Source organism: Natator depressus, chromosome 3 (genome assembly GCF_965152275.1).
Source record: "Natator depressus isolate rNatDep1 chromosome 3, rNatDep2.hap1, whole genome shotgun sequence".
In the NCBI taxonomy this organism is placed as follows: Eukaryota; Metazoa; Chordata; order Testudines; family Cheloniidae; genus Natator; species Natator depressus.
This window is the reverse complement of record NC_134236.1, coordinates 189,000,798-189,018,493: the sequence shown is the minus strand read 5'-3', so window position 1 is coordinate 189,018,493 and position 17,696 is coordinate 189,000,798. Positions and strand designations below refer to the sequence as shown.

General features: G+C 40.9%; 1 protein-coding gene across 5 annotated transcripts in view; it reads left to right on the top strand.

Moving 5' to 3' along the window:
• Positions 1-581: 581 nt before the first annotated feature.
• The window catches only part of BCL11A (BCL11 transcription factor A), a 102,198-nt gene continuing 85,083 nt past the window's right edge, over positions 582-17,696 (top strand). For 2 of the 5 annotated variants that reach the window (XM_074949512.1, XM_074949510.1), the window contains exons 1-2: positions 1,710-2,123; positions 8,302-8,631. In XM_074949512.1, coding sequence (XP_074805613.1) covers positions 2,069-2,123; positions 8,302-8,631 — 385 coding nt within the window. In that variant the 5' untranslated portion in view covers positions 1,710-2,068. Of the gene's footprint in view, positions 727-1,708; positions 2,124-8,301; positions 8,632-17,696 lie in introns of those variants that run through there. The other 3 variants (XM_074949514.1, XM_074949511.1, XM_074949515.1) reach the window with 3 other exon arrangements.

Below are 17,696 nucleotides of genomic sequence, written 5' to 3'. Positions count from 1 at the left end.
GCCCGGGAAAGCAGCAGCGATGCTGGAGGAAGTTGAGGCTTTAAGGGATGTTTGCGAATAAACTTCAGATTGTAGGGGGTGCTATTGCTGTACCGTTGACGTGAAACTGAAAGTATCCCACACCAGAATGAAACAGACCTGTGACAACAGCAGCGTGTGTGTGTGTTTTTCCATTAAAGAGACAGGGTCTTGTTTCCAACAGGTCTCCTCTAATTTCTCCACAGACTCTCCCCAAAGGGCGCTTATAACCCAGCGCGTGCACTGCTCACACATTCACGCACACACAAAAGGAGCCGTCCGATCGGAAGCGGCTGAGAATTCAGGGACAGCCCCGACCACTTGCATTCCCTGCTGCTTCTGTGAACAAACTGAAGGATTTCCACCCCCCCCACCCCCGGCTCTCCCTGGGTAACGTCATTATTACAGTTTTGCGTGTTAAAATATTTCTTACAGTCACAGCAAGCTTCTTCTTTCCCCTTCCTGTGCTAGATCCACTTCTTCCCTCCTTTGCACCTCTTTTCTCTCTGTCCCTCTCTCGGCGTTCTCCGCCGGGGAGCCGGCCGGGGCGTGCGCTCCGGGCGCGGGCTCGCCACCTCGCTGCCCTGCCGCGGCACACGCTTTGTAACCCTTCTGCGGAGCACTTGCCACAAACGCTCTCTTCCTCCTCTCACGCTTATCCCTTCTCGCAACCCGATCCCGCCCTGGGGGAATGTGTGTGTGTCCCCGGTAAGTTACAACCCACGCTGCGGCCGCTGCCTCCTCGGCCCCAACTCCCGCCGCTTCGCTTTGCCCCCTCTGACCATTGGCTCGGCTCGGCTCGCCCTGCTTCTCGCCAGTAGCGTAGCTGTGGTTTGCGCTTCCTGCGCTCCCGTTTCGTTAGTTTTATTAGACACGGTCACTGCTCGTTACATCTCAGAGCCCGGCGTGGCTTTGCAGGCTGCCGGGGCTGTTTTTATTTTATTTGTTTTTGGACTGCTGGGTGCGGGGCGGGGGGGTATAAAGTTCCACCGCCTTCCCTTTGCCTTCTCTGCTTCTCATCCTCTGCCTCTTTTCTACTTGACTCTGAAACTCGTCTCCTCTCTCCCCTCTCCGGCCTGAAAGGAAGGAGGCTGGCCCTGGCCGCCTCTCCCCCGGCTGCTCCAAGCGCAAACTTTCCTCTGTCCGTCCCCTTGCCCGCTCTCTCCCTTTGTGCTGCCTGCCAGGGCCTGTCACTGCTTCTCGGGGCTTTGCTCGTGCGGCGGTGGAAAGTTTTGAATCCCCTGGCTTTGCCTCTCGGGTGGGCTCCCAGACTACCTGCCGTGCCTCCCCCTCCTGGGAGCATCCCATCGCATTTCACCTGGGCAAGCCTCTCTTCGTTTTTCAGCGCGGGGTGTGCGTGCGTGTGTGTGTGCCGCGGGTTTTATTTATTTATTATTTCCCCCTCCCCTCCTGGCCACTCCTGTGTTTGCCTTCTGCACTCACTCCTCTGCGGCCACTTCTGCACCGCGTGCCCAGCTCCTTTCCCCTCCACCCCAACCCCCCTACTCCGCGAAGCAGCGTGCGCCTGGTGTCTAGTGCACCCCCCTCCCGCTTCCCCCTCCCCTCTCCCCCCTGCGATCACTGTCCATTGGCTTGTCCTGGTCTCTTTTTCATGTCCAGCCCCTGATGAGTGTCCATTGGTGTTGCCTTCCTCTTCCCTCCTCCCCCTCTCTCCAGCTTGCCCTGCCCATGTTTTGTATGTCTCTGTCCATCCAGGCTCCTGACGTTCAAGTTCGCAGGGACGTCACGTCCGCACTTGAACTTGCAGCTCAGGGGGGCTTTTGCCATTTTTTTCATCTCTCTCTCTCCTTCTCTCTCTCTCTCCCTCTCTCTCTCTTTTTTTCTTGCACAAAAAAAAAAAAAAAAAAAAAAGCCATGACTGCTATCCCACAATTCATCTTCCCTGCGCCATCTTTGTATTATTTCTAATTTATTTTGGATGTCAAAAGACATTGATGAAGATATTTTCTCTGGAGTCTCCTTCCTTTCTCACCCGGCTCTCCCGATGTGAACCGAGCGGCTCACAAGCCACCGCAGCCACCAACCCACCATGTCTCGCCGCAAGCAAGGCAAACCCCAGCACTTAAGCAAGCGGGAATTTTCGCGTAAGTAACCCAGCGAGCAACGTGCATTTATTTCTGTGCCTCCTTCGCGCGGGTTATTTTATTTCAGAGCAGCGGAAAAAGCGGGCGAGAGGGGTGGAAATGCACTAAATCTTGGCTCGGATTTCCCCCCCGTCTCGGTCTCTCTCTAATTAAATCACCTCGATCACTTTTCTTTTCTTTGCTCCTGGAGCATGCCCCCTTCTCACTCACTCTCTCTTCCTTCTTTTTCTTTTTCATCCCCCCTCTCGCTTTGATTTGCGTTTTTCGAATTGTGCCAGTGTGACTTGGGAAAACAGCAGAATTTGTCCGTGCGGGGGTGGGGGGAGTGTAAAGAAATCCCTGCAGGAAAGACAGACTGGACATTGGACGCACAGACAGACAGACAGACAAGAGATTAGGGTCCAGTGGAGTGAAGAGAAAAGTCTTGGGGCGCGCGGTTATAGCCAGATCTCCATATCTCCCGAGCGAGACCTTGTTGCGTACCGGGGGGGGGGCAATGTCCCCCCTTTTGTTTCCGCTCCCAGGCGTGGGGTGTTTGTCCCGCTCTCTCCTGCGCCTCTTTTCCCTCCGCGGCGAAAGGGCAAAAAAGGCAGCAGCGGCTGTTTGTGCTGCCCGGAGCCATCGTTGGCTTTCCCCGGGGCTCCGCCACAATCGGACCTTCCCCCCCGCCAACCGACTCATGCCAGCCTTCCCCCCACTCCTCCCCTCCTCCCCCACTGCCCCCAACTCCTGCCTGCGAACTTGGGCTGCTTGGCTCGGCTGCACGGGGCAGAGCGAGCGAGCGAGAGGAATTCCCTCCTCTCTCGCTTACTATTTTTTGGAAGATTTTCAAAAAAAGTGGAAGTGGATTTTGATTGGGAAAAATCTCGTGTCTGAATGTTTACAAGCACCGCGTGTGCGGGGAGCCTCCTGCCAACAAGCAGAGACAAGAGCAAACCCAAGCAAAGCACACACACACACACACACACACAGAGAAAAACAAAACCCCAAACCAACCAACTATCGTCACTGTCACGATCAAATTAAAAAAATACGCTCCCGGGGACATTTTAAAAATACACTATTCGTCACAAAAATCCTCCCCTTCTTCCACTTCTCCCCCCCCCCCCAACAAAACACAAAAGCTGAATGCAAGGTAAGCAAGGTCGCTGCATACACAACAAAAGGGAACTCGGATCTGGAGCGGGTGGGAGGGAAGACGAGAGGAAATATTTTATTTTTTGGGCGGTGGGAAAGCAAAAAGATGCACGCTTGTATTTTATTTCCCCCCAGTATTCCAGGTGTTTTTCTCCCCTCTCAGGGACCGTTTGTTTCAGTGCAATTTCTCTGTCTGCAAACAACCCCCCCCCCCCCCGCGCTCTGTAAAAGTTTACAATGCAATTTCCCCACTCAGATGCATAGATATTTGGAGCAAGATTTGCACATAGTCCGTTGGAGAATGTTAACGCTTTGGATAAAACAGTTCCCGTAAAGGCAGGGGAAGCCAAAACATTTGCTTGCGAAAGTTTTCTTTTAGATACCTTAAGATTCTCTTCCCTCCACCCCTCATTGTTTCAGTCATTTGCTACAGTTCTAAGAGCTTTTTGAAATGCAAAACGTTGTGTTATGTTATGTATTGCAACATAACTGTCACATTTCTGGAGGTGCTATCTCTTCCAGAACATGTTGCAGGAACCCACCCCCCTCCACCCCATTCCTCCACGACCTGCCGAAACTGGTGCCGACACTAGTAACCTATGTTACTTTTAAAAATGCATATACCAGAGTGCATTCATCCTTAGGGTTTGTGTGTGCGTGTGTGTTAGACTCACTTGTCACAGAATAATTGAAAGATTAGATTTCCATCCCCAAATCCTTCCCCAGTCGTGCAGGGTTTCCCCCTGACTTGGCAATTCCATATGTAATATACAGATACATATTTAAGTTATTAAATTTTTTTTTGCTGGCAGTGTAATTGCCATTCGGTACATTTCTCCCTGTGAGATTTGGGGGACTTGGGGAGGGGGGGCGAGATGTGTTGGAGTTGGATTTAAAAAAAATTGGTTAACGATAGGTTTGCATGTGAGATTCAGTCGCTAGGAGGCAGAACAAGATCAAAAAAGCCCAACGAACTTGAACCTGATCAGTTTCACCACGTCTTTAATTCTCAGCGTTCTCGTTTAGGAAGGAGGGAGGGCGGGTTTTCTTTCTTTCTCTCTTCCCCCCCTTTCCCCCCTTTCTTTCTCCCCCCTCCCCCTTTCTTTGTTCTTAATTTTGCCTTGCTTTATGGCTGGTGAGGAAGCAGGAACGCAGCCCGTAGACCCCACACTGGAGAAAAGACCCAGTTTCTCCCTGTAATGTTTGTTTTAACGCCGTTCCCGTCCGCTCAGAGCAGCAAACGATTTCCGAGGATCGCGAGGACTAGCAAGTTGGCCCTTCATTTCCCCTCACTACCCCGACGGCCGATCAAGCCGTGGGGGTCACAGACGGGCTCGGGAGCCTTTCCAGGCGGCGCTGGGCTGGCTGGGATCCCTTCTGTCTAGTCGTAGCTTTGCACGATGCTGTAGCGCCTGGAAAGCAAACGACACCCCCCCCCCCCAGAAAAAAAAAAGCTTGAAACACTCTTTCGAAGGGGGAGCCGAGTGGCACCTTCTCATCTGTGACTTTGTGTTTGTTTGGCTTACTTGGACACATCTGCTTTTGTTTGTCTCCCCCCCAAGCGGGTCGGGTCTCGCTACAGGCCCATCCGAGGCAAAGGCAATCCTCATGAGCGGGGGGTGGGGGCTGGGGTGGAGAAGCGGGAGCCGAGCTGAGCTCGGCCCCAGCCGAAAGGGGAGACGGCACCTTGCTGGCTCGCACGTGTTTGCACTAGGCTTCCGATCCACGCTGCTCCCATTGTGCCTGCTCAGTCCTCTCCAAGTTCGCTCTCCCCTCTTTTTCTTTCCTTCCTTCCCTCACGCGCTCCCGCTTTCTCTCGGCTTTAAAACACCGGCCACTTGCCCACATTATTAGCCATCATTTGTTCCCTTAGACTGTAAGACAATCCCAGGACACACTTGAAGGCAAACTTGGACTAGCCCGTCACTCTCTTTCTCCCCTGCTTTTCTTTTTTGTCTTCTCAGCTGGACACAGCCCTGTCTGCTGCTGGGGCATTTAGACCTCTCTGTCTTGCTGACTCTATACGGATACATTTCTCCCCCCGCCAACCCCCCACTCTTGGTAACGCAGAACTGGTGCTTTTTCTTCCATTGCGTCCCTCACACTTCTTTTGAGACAAAAATCCATTGAACTTGATACAGAAGGTGGTGTTATTTTGGTGGATGTTGGTGGGGAATGGGGGAAGGGCGAGAGAGAGGCTAGAAATACATGCATCTGGAGAAGTGGGGTTTTTACCCAGGAAAGCTTATGCCCAAATAAATCTGTTAGTCTTGAAGGTGCCAGCAGACTCCTTGTTGTTCTTGTAGAAATACATGTTAATGGAAGAGCATTTTGCATTAAAAACATACATGGAATGATTAGATACCCAGGAAGGAGCTTGTGATTGCCCCAGAATTAAAAGAGGTACACTGCAAATCAGTGGCCAGGCCAGGTGAATTGTATTTTCAAATTTTCTTTGTGCACCTGGTTTTTTTTTTTTAAACAGCAGAAATAATAAAACTACATTTTGCTTTCTCTCAGAGCATCGGGAGCCAAACGTTTTGTAACGAACACGTTGCCAGAGGTATTTCATACATTAGTATATAATTCTTGTTAATTAGCAATAATTTACCTTAAGAGCATAGAAAATGTTGAGGTTACAGGTTTTATATCTGTACATTTGATCATCTTGTTATTTTCGAGAACTTTGCCTCCTATAAAATTAATTAGGTGAAATGTGGAGGTGTAATCAGCAGCCTCTGAATTCCCACTTCATTTCCTGGTTTTGATTGTAAATCAGCCCAGTCAGTACAGTCTTTAGCAAAGTCTGTTTTTGTTTCGCATTACTTTTAACTGTCTGGTATCTGAGCACAATATTCTCTTTCATTGCTGAGTAATATTGACAATTTCAGAAACAAATCAGGCCAACGAATAAATATTACAATTGAGTAATTATTGTGCTAGGTTCCAGTCAAAACAGTTATAAGGAGAATATCAATTTTAAAAAATATTTTGCTACTTTGAGTTAGTAAACTAAAAGTTACAATTACTGCTTAACACAAAAAAACCTTTTTTGTAGAAAGAATCTGATGGAATGACTTCCATATTCAGTTACTCACTTTGTGCAAATGCAAACAGTTGTTACTTGAGAAAATGACATAGACAGACATTTCAGAAACATTCCTGTTTCTTTTTCTATGCCAGAAAAGTGTAAATGCATGTTGTGTATTATCTTTTGGTCAGTAAGATTAGAAGAAAACCCAAATGATTAAGATATTGTTTTTATTAATATGAATATAACCTTCATATTCCTGTAGTTGACCTTATGTTAAATTAGGAGTAGCACTAGAGGCAAGAAATTATGGAATGTATCAGTGTGTCCTAGTTGGAGCTAAGGTACGGTAAGGTGCTCTTTCAATATTATTTTACACAGCACAACTGGGAGCTACTCCAGATCTTCCTCCTCAATATTCAGCCTAGGTAGGGTTGAAATAAATTTAACCTGAGTTCACTGGATTTTTGCACTTTATCAAAATCTGTTCCAATATTCTGCAGTCAAATTAAAATCTATTTTTTGATTCTCTGTGGCTTTAAGTTCATTAAATGTGAAATTGGAGGCTCGCTAAAGAAGGTCAGACTGATTAACTGTTTAAGAGTTGTATTGGGTCTCACTTTCATTTACTGGCAACATTTTGAGGCATTTTATGTTTTGTAGTGTCAGCTCATTTTGGTGGTTGTTGTTGTTGTTAGTATATGTATTATGTTGCATAGGGAGAGAAATACCAACAGGTTTTTTTTCCTTGCAAGGTTAAAGTGATGAATGCTGCATACATATTGCTAAGATATTTCAGTACAAAGTTAAAAAAAGCAAACAGAAAAGAAAGGCATGTCTGCCTTGTTATACAATCCACTGACGACTATGTGTGTAGAAATAGTCTCATAATGAAGCTTTTTGGAGCTCATTCAGAAAATTAGTCAACTTTGACAACATTAGGCAGGGTATTTCAAGTGTAAAGAAAGGTCTTTTCACCGTTGTTATGAAATGTGGCATTCAGTTGACCATACTGATTTATATATGATGAAGACCACAATTGCTAACATATTTAGAATAATTTAGGCATTCCTTTTTTCAGAATGAAAAAAACAAAACAAAAAAAACTAATTGGCTTATTTTCTTAAGTATGCAAAAGTATCCTGTTTAGTTAATGTGTCTAAGTAGAATTGCCAGTGAATTTGATATTTCTTTAATATCTGGGAGGTATCTAAAAAGTATTGCTATTTAGTTTCCTTATTTATTAATTTTGTCTTTTTTCCCATGATTAGTTCACAAGTTTTCAATTTTTAAATGGAATATAATATAAATATATAAACATACGTACATACACACACAGTACAGGGCTATGTAGCCCCTGTGCGTATGTGTGCATGCATGATCTATGTGGCTTTTAATGTGTATGTTCATGTATTTGCATGCACACACACGCATACACCTAACTCACAGTTCAACATTTCAAAACGTATGACTTGGTCATCAATATATAGCTATTCCATGACCAAGTCATACATTACGTGTGCGTGCACACACACACACACACACACACACACACACACTTCAGTCATAAATACATAAACATAAATAATACCTCTGGCAACAAAGGTCAGTATTGGCTTTTCTTCATGATACCATAGTTGTCTCACAATAATTTTTTTCACAGCTGTTATTTTAATTTTTACTATTAAATCATTCATTCAAATTAGAACTTTGTCTAAATCCAGGAATATAGATAAGATTGCAGGTTCCATTCTGACAGTTCTGCATATTACAGCTGCTTTCTCGAAATATATTCCCTATCAACATCGATAACTACATTTGCTTCTTGTTGGACTGATAATGTGCTATCTGTTCACGTAATGCAGGTTTAATTTTTTCATCCTATAAATATTCAAAACTCGGTGTAGCATCCATGAACAGAGGGCTCAACAACATGATTTTCTCTCTCTCCACCTTCCCCTTCTTTTCACAAGAGGTCTAATGTTTCTCCTTTTGTTTCTTAAACTGCAGCCGAACCTCTTGAAGCCATTCTTACTGATGATGAACCAGAGCATGGCACGTTGGGAGCTCCAGAAGGGGATCATGACCTCCTTACTTGTGGCCAGTGTCAGATGAACTTCCCATTGGGGGACATTCTTATTTTTATTGAGCACAAACGGAAACAATGCAATGGCAGTCTCTGCTTAGAGAAGGCTGTGGATAAGCCACCTTCACCCTCACCAAGTGAGCTGAAAAAAGCATCCAATCCTGTGGAGGTTGGCATCCAGGTCACACCAGAGGATGACGATTGTTTATCAACGTCATCTAGAGGAATCTGCCCTAAACAGGAACATATAGCAGGTAAATTAAAGCAAGGAGAAGCATTTACAAGTTTATTTCCATGTTCAGTCAAACTGTAGTTGTGAAGTGCTGTGTCTGTTTTTCCGTTCTAATCACCATGACAGCCAATGTGTTAAATACTCTGCGTTTCAGTTCATATTAAGTACACAAACTGAGTAGTTATAGCATCAACAGGCCCATGCAATGCTCATGTGTATTTTCAACAGGGTTTGCTGGGATTCTGTTTTCTTAATTGTATATAGTACAGAAGCTGTCTCCTTGTGTGTTGTCTATCTTAATTCCATATATGTATATTTTACACTCTGCTGTGTTATACAAGAACTAGCTTTACAGTCTTTTGTTAACTCAGGGGTGAAAGAGTTAACTGAGCATCAGCTAGCCTTGGATCCATATTGGCTGTCAGCGTATGGACTGTAATTAAACACAGCCCCATGGCAAAGTGACACCACCGACCTTGACTTTAAGATGCCATTTTCGACTGGCCAGGCCAGAGTAGAGAGGGCAGTTGCTGAAGCGCACAGACATGCTTATTCGAAAAGTTTAAGGGCATGTTGGAAATTTCAAAAGGTTGGTTTGACAGGAAAGGCCGCTGTCTGCAGCCTGCCTCCTCAGCCAAATGATAAATGCTTCTCTGTGCTCTCTCTTGTCTCTGATGTGGTTTTGACAGATGTATCTTGATTTTGTTTGTGGTTTACACAACCACATGTCACCCGTACAAATGTCCAAGACTGAGTTCTGTTTTGCACAACAAACAATATATAAATGTAATTTAAAAAAGTAAATAATGTCATTTCCTATGATAAATTTTTAATTGGAAAGACACTAACTATGTGAATGTCTCAGTGGCTGAGGTTAAAATAATTGAACTTAATATGAAAAAGAAAATCAGAGAAATACTGGAAGGCTAACAAGTCAGTTAGTTTCTAAAATCCTGAAAGTAAATATGAACACCACCCATTGCTTGGTATTAAATTATACTTAAAATATAATTATAAATATGTAGTGCTGTAGCATATTAAAATCAACCAATGCCTGATCTAGTTTTATGGAAACATCAGTTAGGATAAGACATCACTTATACCTCTATTTTAATAGCCTAAAGGGTAGTTCAGTATTAGCAAAAGTACTGTATGTAATCACATGATATACTGGATCTTGTCTTTGACTTACCATGGCCACACAGTTCAACCATAATAGGTCAGTAGGCACTGCAGGATTCAATGTGATATTTTTTTCCTCCAACCAATCATTAAAATCAAATGTGGCATTTATGTTTTTTGAAAGCTTTGTAGTAATAGTATATATATATATATATACACACACACGCACACACATATATAGGGTCAACTTACTGGCAAGCTGCATTTTGAAAGATGGCTTAAATTTTCCAGCACATTCAACTTCTGTGACATGTAGGTTAAAGAGTTTTTTTCCAGAGTAGTATATGGCAGTGACCATTTCCATGTGCTGTCTGTGATTTCAAGGAAAATGAACAGAAGTGTAGGGCATGATTAATGAAGCAAGAGCCTAGCGGAAGGGATTTGTAGTCTTCAGAGATCTGAAGCCATGCTAAATCACCAAATATGGAGTAACACTTGTGTGATGTAACATCGTATTTACATATTGAACGGCTCTGTTTAAAAGACAAAACACAGTATCTGTCAAGCAAGAATTAAAACCACACTTCTTGCCATGGTCTCAAATAGGCCATTCAGTCTAAGATACAACCACACTGAGGAGTTTAGAATTATTTGCTTTAGTTTAGAATTCTACTATTACAGTTGTTGAACCATGTGAGCCAAAGCCTGCCTGCTTTACTCATATATATAGGGTGGTTACCATTAATTAGATTCCTAGCATTAGTTAAGTGGGCAGAATTTGGCCCTGAAGGATGTAATGGTGTTGCTAATTAGAAGAATAATATGTTTTTAACTGTCCCTTGTTCTTCTAAATGGTTCAGTAAGCTAAGGACTGAATTCGGGATATGTACAGTATACAACAGACAAAAAAAAACTAAGGACCTGATCCTGAAAACCTTTCACATGCACATAAATCATATGTGTGCAGATAGTCTTTACTCAGAAAAGTAGTTCCATGAAAGTCAATAGGACTACACACAGAAGTAGAGATTACTCTTGTAAGTAAGGACTGCAAGATCTAGCTCCAGTTCTTTTCATGTCTCCTGTGCAGAGAGATTTCTGTGCAATTATGTTTAAAACTGACACATACCAGAAGTCCAATACTGTCTATATTTCTTACACATTCAAAGCTCCAGCTGGAATCAATGGGAGTTTTGGGTATGGAAGGAATGTAAGATCAGCTTCTAATTGTTTTCAAAGGAAAAATATATACAAGCTCTCCAGTGGGTGCACAAGTGATGTGACTCAGGTGAGGTAAAGCTTTCATGAACGGATAATTATGAGCTCTTATACTGTTCCTTTAATTTTTATTTAATATGTTTCCACACTGGAATTAGTTAACCAAGAGACAGTTTTGTCATATCACAAAGTAATATGTCAATAGCTGGAATGATCACACCAATGATTTCCAGTGTCCGTCAGTGAAATTAACAGTCAGGGTCATTGAATAAGTTGTGGAGTTCAGGTATTTTGGGGGTCCCTGAAGTGAATCTCAGAATGGCAGTTACTAATTCCCATATTTTATATCTGTGTTCCTTTTTGCAAAAGTAGAAAGGAAACAATAATCACAAGAATGCAAAAGATATGTGAATATGTAATTTAAAAAATAGGGATAAATGATAAGAAGCTGAATGAACCAATTCTTCATGATAAAAGTCCAGAAAATATATTTAATAACAATGTAAAAAATGCAGCCAGTTAAGTATTCTTCAGAAAGAGGTTACTGTAGTGTTCTAGGTTAGATATATTTATAGTACCTGCTTTGTGTGTCATTTTACAGTCAATAATTTGGTGCATTATAATAAGAGACCATCTTCCTAAGATAAGTAATGCTTAGGGATCAATGCACCCAACTACAAGAAAGGCAGTCACTCAAATGTACAGTGAAATGATGTATATTTTAACTGTCTCTAGGCATCTCTTCATCCTAACCATTTTCCAGATAAAGGAATGCTTATAATAGTATGTGTGTACATGTACAATATGCATGCATATACATAAAATATAGATACACACATCCACACATAGCTGTTCTGTGTATGTGTGTGTATCTCTCTCTCTTTGGCTTGATATAAAATTTTGAGTGACGATCCAGTGCAATGGCAGAAATGTCATGAATTTAATGAAAATTAATAGGATATGTTGTGTGGGTCCAATGAGGCAGCTTTCATCAATATGTGTGTCAAACACTCACCACCAGATACCAGCAGTCTTGTGATTTGCAGTGAGTGCTACGGCAGGGGTTTAGTTATCCAGTCTCTTATTTTACAATAGAGGAAAATATTAACTGAAGTACCAAGATATCAGTGAATGTAAAACTGCTGTTCACTTACTGAAAAGGGAAAAGAAATATTTATAGTCCATTGGTGTTAGGTTTTGATGCTTGTTGAATATATAAAGCTGTATACATTAATGAAAGATTATTTTTGGGGGGGGAGGGAAAGGCATTTTAACTACTACTACACTTCATATTTATCTCACTGGAATGTTACATATATTCTCATTTATAATTATGATTGTATAGCTTTATATAGTGTATATACAAATAGAGAGAGAGAGAGAGAGAAGTTCACTTTGAGTGCCTGCATCTGTTTTCTCCAATCGCCAGTTAGATACAAATCCAACATAAGGAAAACAAATGTAAGAAATACGTTTCCATTGAATAATCAAATGGAAAATGAACCTAGTATGATACTAACTGATGGACTAAGTACATTTAACTATTAGAATTCTCAGAATAGAATTTCTTTGACTTGTCTATATGCCACAGAAATTCTCTTAGTACACTATTAGCAATTACTGTTGTAATTCTGTGATGCTTAAATTGCATTTCCTTATTATTATTTTATTTTGTTCTGGATAAAAATCATTGGCTGATCAACTGAATAGTTAGCCTTGCATCTAAACAATGAGACAGAAGAAGCTTAAATATACTAAAATGGCTAAAATTTTAACTGTAATTGTTCAAAACAAAGCTTCATAGCAGATAGTAATGGGCTGGACAAAATAGTTACAAGATGGAAAATTTGTGAGGGCACTATCCAAAGACTCATGATTATGAGATTCTCAGTCCTGCGTACAAGCTGTATTTGTAAATAAGACAGAGAAAGGTTGTGAACTGGCAGCTTGGATGTTTTGTTAAAGTACAATGTCAGAGAAAGTCTCTTTAAGACAAATTGTAAATAGAACTGTCACAATGATTGCATGATTGAGCTACAGAAGTGTCTTTCAATTGTTGGCATTGTCAGAGGACTTTTGAAAGCTTAATTAAACACAGTGGCCTGTATGGCTGAGAAATTTACTTCTAGGAGGGAAAAAAATGTTAAAAACGTAGGCGATCCAAAAGTTGTTACTCTTTCAGTGACACATAAAAGATTAAACTGTTTGTGCATTTTCCTTGTTGCCTTTTTATAAATAACAGTTTTGAAGAAGCATCCATGTGATATCAAGATCATCCCTTGTATGAGGTGGAGATTGTTAGTTTTTCTGTTCCCTGCTGTTAATGTAAAAATAGCCTTTTATTGGAAACACAAATATGTGTTCATTTCAAGAACAGAAGCAGAGTGTAGAAAGTTTCCTTGTGATTCAGCATGATTATTCCAGGGAGGCATCAAAAGTGTTATAATTCCTTAAATTGCGCCATTTCTTGTCTTCTGCAAATCGTATCCTTTGGCTTAGAGGACTAGAAATATGTTTTGCATTCTTTCTTCTATTATATGTGACATTTAATTGTTAAGCTCACCATGGACTGAAATATAGCTGGATACAAAATATTTGTGGTTGAAGAGCCAGCCTAGCAAGCATTAAATTTAGCAGATATGAAAAAGGTGCAGATTAACATTAAACGCTACAAGCTTTGAAAATAATATACTTAATAAATGTACGCCCTCTGTAGCCAGACTGAACAATAAAGACTGAAATATGGGAGCTGGGTGGTGAGGGGGAGAAAGTGTAAGTAAAAGATCTTAACATTAGATTACAGGGGAGAAGTAGATTCTTTCCTAAAGATTTCCATAATTTTGTAATGTAAATTTAAAAGAGAAGGAAATCTTTTAGCATTACACAATTTTGTACATGCAACCCTGAGAACTTGAATTCCCTTTTTATTCAATTCAAGTAATAAAGACAATTAAGGAGACTTGAGAGACTGTCAGGCTGTGGGAATTCAATCTCCATTTGTTTGTCTGCTCGCACTGTTTATTATATAAAGAAATTTTTTGACAAAATTCACCCCAATCTCCAGTCTGCTTTTATATCCAATAGTACCAGCTTTGTGCAATAAAAGGCATTTAACATCAAGCTGGACATTGCTTGGCACATTGCCACTTTTTTAGCATGGGATCTAATCACTGAGGATCTTTAGTACCTTTCTGCTTGTTCAGATTTCATTTGGGTCATGGCTATGCCAGCAGTGTTGTTATTACAAGGGATTTTTATTTTTTAACTTGGAGCACATTTTCAAAACAGTTTTCCATCTAGGAGGTTTTTATTGTGTGTGTCAATTTGAGGGGTATTGCTGAAGTTCATAAACTATGTCCAGATCATATAATTTAATAGATTAAGACCTGTATTGTTATTTGTAACATGGTCATAAAATTCAATGCTTTTCCCCCAGGGGAAATAAGCATATTTAATCTGAATATACAGAACATTGGACCTGATTGGGAGCAGGATTGGGCCCACTGTGGTCCATTTCAGTAAATTTACCGTTGTGATTTGCTACATAGTTTTTAAAACAATAGCCTAATCAATTTATCCACAAACCATATTGTTGCTGCCAGAATTGTTTTCTATCACAAAATGAATTTCTACTAAATGTAACTTGGCCTTTAAGATCTGATTCTGCAAGTAGTTGGTGTTAATTTTATGCGCGGTGAGTTGTCTCACTGAAGTCAGGGCTCACATGCATAAAGCTACACATGTGCATAAATGCATGGAGCAGCAGGGCCTAAGACTGCAGCTTTTAACATAAACAGAGACCAAAGGCAAATCTGAAATAAAAAGTACCTTCATTATTAAAGCCAGTCTGCTTTATGCCAAACCCATTTTGAAGCCTTATAAACATCATCCCGTATTTCTAATCAGTGTTAGTATGCAATGTATTCTGTATTGGGTTCACTGGAGTTTGCTCCCCAAACTTTATTGGCCAGCGGCACTCACTGTGCATTTTAAAAATATTTCAGAGAGGCTTTTGCTGCTCTTAGAGGGTTAGTACTTGGTGCTGGTGCTTCAGCTCATTCATCATTCTGAGGTGGCATTGAGTTATGTTGGCAAGGGAAAGGTTTGAGGTGTGGGGTGTGGTGAGGGCAGCCCTGATCCCAGCAGGGAATTTGTGTTCTTCATTTGCCTTTACAATAGGAGCACAGTTACTGTACCTTGGAGCAGCTCTCAGGTGTGAGCTCAGATGGGCACATGTAAATGTCCTGTCAGAGGCAACACAGGAATATTAATGTTCCCATACTACCACACGATAATAAAGCTATACACAGCAAGCTTAATATGCAGCTAGTCTGGGGAATTGTATAAAACTTAGATGGCCTAGTGTGAAAGACAGCGGTGGAAAAATGTTCAATATGCCACAGATTCCATTCTTGTTTTCCTTTGATCTAAGGCAAAATGAAAACATCCACTTTTTTCCTGCCTCATTTCAAATAACTGATTTTCTCCTTCACCCCTCCCAACCCTCTCCAAACCCTCCGCCCACAAAATACACAGAGATTGCATATATGACATAGAATGGAATTATTTGGAAATATGTCAATAATTGGAGTATTTTCTTTTTCAAAGTATTAGCCCTCACTTATTTTTACTACTTGAGATTGTTTATTTTGCTTTCCTTTTTTAAATGTCTCTATCTATACTTGATTGTAACAAAGGAAATATAATCAACATATGCAGTCAGCTTCAGTCTCCTTTACCCCTACTGTAAAAATCAAGCAAGGCTTTAAATCCAGAGTAACTGAGTTAGTATTCACACAGGTTTCATTTGCACATTCTTACAGGTTCACAATTTAAATGCCATTAAAATGTATATGTCTCAGCTTGGGGATGTTAGAGGATTTTTAATAATGTGTTCATTTAACAGAATCAGCAGCTGTCAGAACCAGTTGTAGTAAATCCATGAAACATACAAAGAAAAATACACGTTTCCTGAAACAAAACACTTGAAACAAATTGGCTGCCAAAAAGCTGTTGAGTTCTAGGTTTGCAGATAATGCACAGAAGTGTTTCTTCTCTCTGCTCCCTCTGGAGACCCATGTGAGCTTGTCTGATGCAATTCTATTGGAAGTTTTACTTGAACAGGTTGCTGTAAAACAACACCCTTCCATATTGGATGGGTGCATATAAACCAGCCTGCGATTAGGTTTTTGTGTTTTACTAAAAATATAAAATACCAAGATTAGTGTGATAGACACGCACGCACACACACACACACACACAGAGTAATAACTACATGAACATCAAGGAAATGATCAAGCTTAATCTTTCTGTGAAATAACTGTTGTGGCAAGGGAAGCAACTTCACTGCTAAACTGAGCCTTTACAAGTAGGTGTTGTCAGTGTGTTATTTAGGGCTGAATCAGCTTCAGTCGTTGAATTCACACTGGAATACTGAACATGTACATTGATGAAGAGTTACCTGGGGAGATTTGTCCAGTCAAAAACAATGAGTTTTTGTTTGCATCCTCCTTGTTCTCAACATAAATGCTGAACAATCACACCTACAATTTAATCTTAGCTTTATCTAAACCACTTTTCTGATTAAAAACCTCTAACCACATAAAGAATGAAATTATTGTTGAATAGCAGGGACCTGAAGAACCTTGGCACTGTGTATGTGTGTGTATCTATATCTATAACTATATATCTTAGTCTTCTTTCTTTTAATAAGCTCAAGTTCTAGCACATTACCCATGAGGAAACAATTTCTAATTTCTAATTTCATGTTCATTATTTGCTCAGTTGATGTAGAAGGCAATGAAGTACAAAATGCAAGAAACAACCCCCCCGCCCCCCCAAAAAACAAAAAAAAACCCCAAAACCCAACCGCCCAGCAAAAATTATAGCAATTAATTTGCCATCAAATAAAATGCAACCTGGCTATACTATCAACATCACAGCTGATGTATCAGACACTGCCATGTTAGTTTTGTAGTGTATTGGCCATTGAGTTTATTTCTTTTTGGAGAAAAAATAATGATCAGCTAAGGATTGCACTAAAGCCAGTTCACATAATATGTATGATACATTTACTGCTTCGGTGTAATCAATGGCTTTCGACCATTTATTTATCAGTAATATTATTTAAAAAATTGTTTTGTTCACAGGAAACACAGTAATGTCACATCCTCATTCTCTGCAAATTAGTTGTTTGTATTAAAAAAAAAGAAAAAAGAATCTTACTTCCTGCGGAATTCTTTACAGGCTGTAATATTGTGTAATAAACTATATATTGTCCTATGTTAAATTTGTGTTATGTTAGAAAAAATCAATAAGGAAAAATTAAATTCTGATAAAGATAGTCTTGGCTCTTTGAAAACAACTGCTGTCCTTTTAACTAAAACATTTGAGGAGCTTCAAAGAGTATGTATTTCTACTGATCTTAGAGCAGTGTGACTGGTAGCAGGGAGAAAAATCGTATTCAACATACAAGTGGATTGCTTAACAAGTCAGCACAGACACATACTTGTTTGTACAATAGAGATAAAAATTCCTGTATAAAAATAATTTAGTTGCTGACAGCAGGTATTGTGCTAGCGCTGCCTCTTTTGTGTTGGTCGAGGGTCAGGGATCACGACTTCTACTTTCTGCTCAGGGTAGTCTGTCACGATTGCTTGCCGAATTCTGGCAATAAGTTAATTGCTTTATTTTTAGGAAAATTTAGAGCCCTTATATGTGCTTTTACTCTTGCGTACTGTAGTTGCT